General features: G+C 32.0%; 1 protein-coding gene across 1 annotated transcript; it reads right to left on the bottom strand.

Annotated features, from left to right (window-relative positions):
* Nucleotides 1-3,479: 3,479 nt before the first annotated feature.
* On the bottom strand, nt 3,480-4,876 carry LOC143582090 (acyltransferase Pun1-like). Its single transcript, XM_077064732.1, has one exon. It carries the CDS (start codon nt 4,803-4,805, stop codon nt 3,510-3,512), a length of 1,296 nt encoding a protein of 431 aa, XP_076920847.1. The 5' UTR covers nt 4,806-4,876; the 3' UTR covers nt 3,480-3,509.
* Between the last annotated feature and the right edge of the window lie 1,735 nt (nt 4,877-6,611).

The following is a 6,611-nucleotide window of genomic DNA, read 5'->3' as shown; positions in this document are numbered from 1 at the left end:
CTTGGATGATCAAAATGGGATTACAGAGAGTATGTAAGTGTATTTTGACTATTTTAGCAGGTTTAGATGCATGTTTAGGTCTTATTTATAATAACAATTCGAACGTGTCTTGATTAATTGATGTTAATTGCATTTTGGTTAATTCCGCGGGGTTTCGCGGCGGTTACGGGATTAATTCATGGATACAAGCCGTTATAACGTAATATAATTGTTGATTAGTGTTTGTTATTGAAGTCTATGATTGTTAAAACTAATTAAACGAGTCAAATGCGTGATTAAAGGGGGGGTTGTTTGGGGCCTTGCCTGCAGCGAACTCCGGCGGCCGGAGCTTTTGGACGGGAAACCGTGCTAGGGGTGAGCTGTGATTAAATTGATTTTTTATTATATTTTGAATGCACATTTACACAACAGGCCCCTATGCTTTAATACTTCTTCTAAGTTAATATTAATAATTTTTTTTGGTCCATGAACTTTGGATCGTGTTTAATAACGTAATATTACATGGATAATTTTTTGTAATATACTCATATACTTCGGATATCCTTTAATTAAGAACTTTAGATCCTCGTAGTTTCGTTCATTGAAAAAAATTAATAGAAAACGAACGAACGAACGATATACTTAAATTATCGGAAATATTTTATTATTGATAAAGGAAAAATAAAATACATCGATACGACACAACGGGTCGGTTTAACATATACAAATGTAAATTCAAATAAACAATAACGAATGTTACATGATACGAAACTCGAGAACATTAATATATATATATATAGGGTAAGGATCCTAAGAGAACCCTTGGCAAATTGAGAACTTTGAGAATCATTTTAGACCAATAAAAAAATCTCTAAAAAAATATTTAAAAATTATAAAACAAAAAAAACTAAAATTTTAAAAAAGTAAACAAACCAAAATTCTTATATTTCATTCCGGTTTCATTAAAAACACCGAAATTTTTGTTATTCGTATTATACCTATACACATATGTATACTTTGATTTAATCCCTAGTTTACGTAATGTATATATATGTACATTATCATTTACCTTAAATTATACATATGTGTATAAAAAAACATATGTGTACATATATATACATATTATACATATATGTATAATTTAGCTAAACCGAGAAATTTTTTTTTTGTTTTTTTTAATTCATACTATACATATAGACATATGTATACTTTTATTTAATCTCTAGTTTATGTAATGTATACATATATACATTATCATTTACCTTAAATTATACATATTATACATATAGATAATTTAGGTAAACCGATAATTTTTTTTTAGAAACCGGGATGATAAATAATAATTTTGATTTTTTTTTATTTTTGTGTTTTTTTATGATTTTTTTTTGTTTTTGGGTTTTTTGTGGTCCAAAACGGTTCTCATAGTTCTCAATTCCCAAAAAGTTCTCACGTGATTATATATATATATATATATATATATATATATATATATGCTTAAGTTTAGAAGAGAAATAAAATTACTGTGAGAAATGAATATGGACCACTAATTTTATTTTATGTTTTAAATGCTTCAAAATAAATAAAAAAAATGTAAATGCAACAATAAATGCATTCTCTCTCTTCAATTAATACAACTAATATAACCATAATAAATCTCTCTCTTTTCAATTAATACATCTAATATAACCAAAATAAATCCTCTTTAACTAATAAATATCAAAACATAATATCTTTTTTTCAATTGATATACATAGAAAAATTATTGTTATAAATAATAAAAAAAAAATATCATACAAATGTGTTCATTAAATATAAACAATGAATATACAACATACACAAAATTATATAACCTACACTTGTTTTGAGTAATAAAAACGTACAACATACAAAAAAGTATACAACTTACATATGTAATTCGACATCAGCAATTATATGCACTAGAAAAAGATACACACATCCTATACTTGTGTAGTTTATATGTTTTTCGTGTGTATGTAATATGTTTTCTTATTCTTAAAACACGTGTATGTTACATGTTTTTGTGTAGGTTGTATATTTTTTATTGACATTTAATGCTAACATATGTAAGATAGTTTTTGTATTATTCATCACAATGTACCTACGTGTAGATGGATATTGATATATTGAGTAGGAAGATATTGGTTTTGGATAGAAAAAATATTTATTGTATGAATAAATTGTATTTAAATGTGTAGGATAAAATTTTCGAGTGTAGGTTATATGTTTTTCGTGTGTAGGTTATTACTTTTTTGTGTGCGTGTGTAGTTTATTGACGCTGAATTTTGTGTGTCGGTTATATGTTTTTCGTGTGTAAGTTATATGTTTTCTTATTTTTAGAACAAGTGTAGGTTATAAGTTTTTGTGTAGGTTGTGTACTTTTTTGTTGATATTTAATGTAAACACGTGTAAGATAGTTTTTTGTTCTATTCAACACAATGTAAATACGTGTTGATGGATATTAATATATTGAGTTGGAAGAAATTGGTTTTGGATAAAAAGAAATATTGATGCATGAATAAATTGTACTTGTGTAGGATAAAAATTCAAGAGAGAAAAAAAAAAGTTATAAAAATAAATTAATTCTTATTTTCCAATTATAATAATTTGATTAGTTATACTAATTAAATAGATAACTATTATATTTATTAGTTATATTAACTGAAGAGAGGACATGCATTAATACTTTTTTCATTTATCTGTAAGCATTTAAAACCTAAATTAAAATTAGTGGCCCATATTCATTTCTCACAGTAATTTCATTTCTCTCCTGAACCATCCCCTATATATGTGTGTGTGTGTGTGTGTGTGTGTATATACACAAACAAGCCGAAAATTTGAAATGGATCGGGTTTTCAGGTTTGAAAAGTAATGTGATAGTGGAACTGATATAACATTAAATATATATAATTTCCGTGTACAGTTTGTATAATATTTTATTAGTTTTGTTCGTTTTTGATTAAAATTTGTATAATACTAACATATTTATATAATGTAGGTTCTGAGACTTAATCGTGGCTAAAAAGGGCGAAAAAAGAGCTAAAACAAGCCAAAACGGAGAACCGAAAGGATCTGGAACGGATCGGAATGCATCAGAATTGAACCGGATCGGGCCGGTCATCCCCTCCCATTGTGACAGCCACGCCGCGCAACCAAAGACCTATGTGGTGGCTGCGCGGCGCCTTGACATATATATCCCAGAACTTTCCACGTTTTGATCAGTTTTGGGCCTTGAAAACCTATATAAACACCTCTAAACTTAACTCTAAGCATACCCTGCGATTACCAGCCGAATTTGGAGATTACCAGAGCTTAGGATTTCTATTTTTGGCGGGTTTGAAGGCTAGGAATCATTCGATGAAGTTTTCATTGTTCGAAGACAAAGATTACGGGTTTTATCATCTATTTTCTTTTGTTTTCATTTATTTTCACCATAAATTCCTTTGAGATTATTATGTTTGATTTTTAATAAACTCCATCATAATTCATTCGGTTAAATAAACATTAAATTATCATATATCTTGGACATATTCATGAAGCTCTTTGTTCTTCTGAAAGATACTCATTTCTTCTTCTTCCAGCTTCACTGTTGCTTCAATGCCATCTCCACACGGAGTATCCATCAAAAGAATCATATTTGCATCCACGCTTCCAATTCCGATCATTACTCTAGCAGGTTTTCCCCACCCAAAATCCGCTTCAAAAAATGGAAACCTACACAAACTAGTAACCGTATAAGTTCGAGTCTGATCACTCATTAACGCCCGCGATGCTTTTACCATTATATCGCCTATTTCATCCACTTCTTTTACTCCTTGAAGCTCCATAATCTCTTTCCTCATACTACTAATCACATCATTCAACTCTACTTGACTCGAATCCTTGATATTCGTAGCTGTCACTACGAACAAGTTCCCTAGAGCTAATTTAGGGAAGTTAGCAGCGGTTCTACCTCTCAAGCTCACCATTCGATTCAAGCTCGAGGAGCCTGACTTTGTGGCGGCTGCACATTTAAATAATAGAGCTGTCAATGACTCGGCCCGAGTAGGGTTCAATGGACTTGCATAACCACCCATGGTGTTAATCTTGCTCTTTAGCTCATTTATTTTTGAATTCGGAAACACGAATCTCCGTGTTGCATAGGTAACTCCGGTTATTTCCGATTCCGGGAAGTCTAGGACTTTAAAGTTACCTAAGGAGGATGAAAAGAAATGAGGGTTTATTATAGATGGTTGGCCACCGCGTGTAACAGCGGCCCAGTGGTTGACAAAGTTCCCAAACGTGAACCCGTCAGCCACCTTGTGTGATACGGACACCGCCACTGCGGCCCCACCACACGAGAAATGGCTTAGCTGGACCGCAGCCATATTTGGGCTGGTTTTGTTAACCGCACAACCTAGAGCATTAGGAATGAGTTGGTCCAGGCTTTCATCCGGGTCTTTTTTGAGAATGAAGTCATCGAGTTGGGTGTCGATAGAAGCTTCGATGAACTCAACGCCTCCATCCCTACAGTCGATATGGGGTGCGGAAGGCGCAGGGAGCCTACCCGCAAATGGATAGTACTGTGTTAATGTTAGTGACAATGATTTCTTAAGGATGTTTTTGTCACTACTATTGTTGTAGTTTGGGTAGAAGAAAACAATTGGCATGTGAATGTCGGGATTGAGGTAATCAATTAATGAAAGATTGTGCTTTTTAAGGTGAGGAGGTGTTGGGGAAGATGGTTTAATGGTTTCTTGAGATATGATGGTGCTGTGAGGTTTCCTAAGTCTACCAAACCTTTGGATGTTTGCCATCATCCGGTTCATGATGACGGATGCAAGCGACACAGCGATATGATCGACGCATCAATGGTGGTGCATAGACATGCATATATATACACAAATGCATATATATTTTGATTCTTTTAATGTACAAAATTACAAATATAAATACAAATACACTTAATAATTTTAAATTGATCACATGGTTTATTTAATTAGATAATATAAATGGAAGGGCTAAATACTCATGATTAATTATATATATTTGCAACTAAAAGGTCATACTAATCGGAATCATTTATATTTTTCTCTTGCCAATTAAGCTAAAAGAACTCCACTAAAAACAAAAGGATCTAGCACCCAAGTTTAGATAATAGCATATCTCCCTGGACTCTTTGACCATTCCATTGTATTGTTTCCACCTTTCCGTTTTAACTTTCTTCAACTGTAATGCTTTGTTAAACCATTACATTTTATTGTTCCAGCTGCTCCTCAGTATAAAGATCACATATTATTCTGCATAGTCATCACCAGTAATACAATGGTCTTCGCTCTGTCACCACCAGCTACTCGGAATTTACATGTCACAATATGGTTTCTGTTAGAAATTTATGTAAGATGAATGAATATTTATTTAGTGAAATTATTAATAAAACTATTAATATAGTGAATTAAAAAATAAACTTTTGAGTAAAGTTTTATTTATATCATTTGATGATATTTACTAGATTTTATGTCTCAAATTAAGTGAGACCTTTCACTCATCCATGTTTATTGCATAAATTTGTCTAAAGAAAAAGAAGAGGAGTTTGGAAAAAAAATGATGATCATCAAAAGTAGCCTTTGTATATTTCATTTCCAAGAAATATAGGAGAGGAAAACTCTCTAAACTTCATCTTTATATTTATCAAGTTCTAGCACGATAAAATATCCGGTGAAGCCTCGGGCACGTAGCCTTCGCCGGCAGTACATACTGCTCCGGTTGTTGTACCCTGGGAGACAGACGCATTGGCGCCAAATCTGTTTTAAGAGACCCGTGTTGAACACAAATCCTCAGCCGCAACCGTCAATATTTTGTTTGCTCTTTATAATAGTCAAGGTGTTTAGTCGAAGACCAAATGTGATGAAGAAACAAGATAAGGATACTTCATGAAGACCCGTTAAAGAACTCGCTAAAGACATTGGAGCATATTAATTTTGAATATAAAGAGAAAAATCATATTTTATATTCAATTTATTCGTTTTGTAAATGGTATTGTACTAATTTATGTCCCATTACTAACGAGAGTTTCGTTAGTGTTTTACGTTATTATTTTATTTTTTAAATAAAAAGTGACCCATGTCCTACAGTTTCAGCAGGGCGACAACAACCAGGAATCATTTACCTCGTAGTTGAATTTTTTTCCTCTGGTCTTTGTTCTTAATTTCTTTTTCTTTCAGCCAGTGGCGGATCTAGACATAAATCTTAGAGGTAGCATTCAAAATTTTTTACCGTATTTCATACAACGTAAACGACACAAAAATAGAAACATGGTAATAAATATATTTAAGCACATAGGATGCAAATTTCTCCTATTTGGTTTTTGAAAGCTTGAAATCGAACCATTACACTCTCTTCTTTTACTTTATCAAATGTTTATCTTTTGACCGCACAAACTAAAACACCATTCAAATACTCATCACCCATTAGCTTGCGCAAACCCGTATCGATAAGCTTTATTTTAGAAAAACATATTTCAATGGTTGTGATTGCAATCGATAAAACCAAAGCTAGTTTCAATATTCGATGACCCAAAGGCATTCCACCCTATTTTGCAAATTTATCATCTTCCTTTAAAGTGTGATAAAATG

The sequence above is a fragment of the Bidens hawaiensis genome, unplaced genomic scaffold (genome assembly GCF_021521415.1).
Source record: "Bidens hawaiensis isolate Kalapana, Puna unplaced genomic scaffold, B.hawaiensis_p1.1 tig00031442_1, whole genome shotgun sequence".
Classification (NCBI taxonomy): Eukaryota; Viridiplantae; Streptophyta; class Magnoliopsida; order Asterales; family Asteraceae; genus Bidens; species Bidens hawaiensis.
The sequence above is the reverse complement of the archived record's forward strand: the minus strand, read 5'-3'. Positions and strand labels throughout refer to the sequence as shown.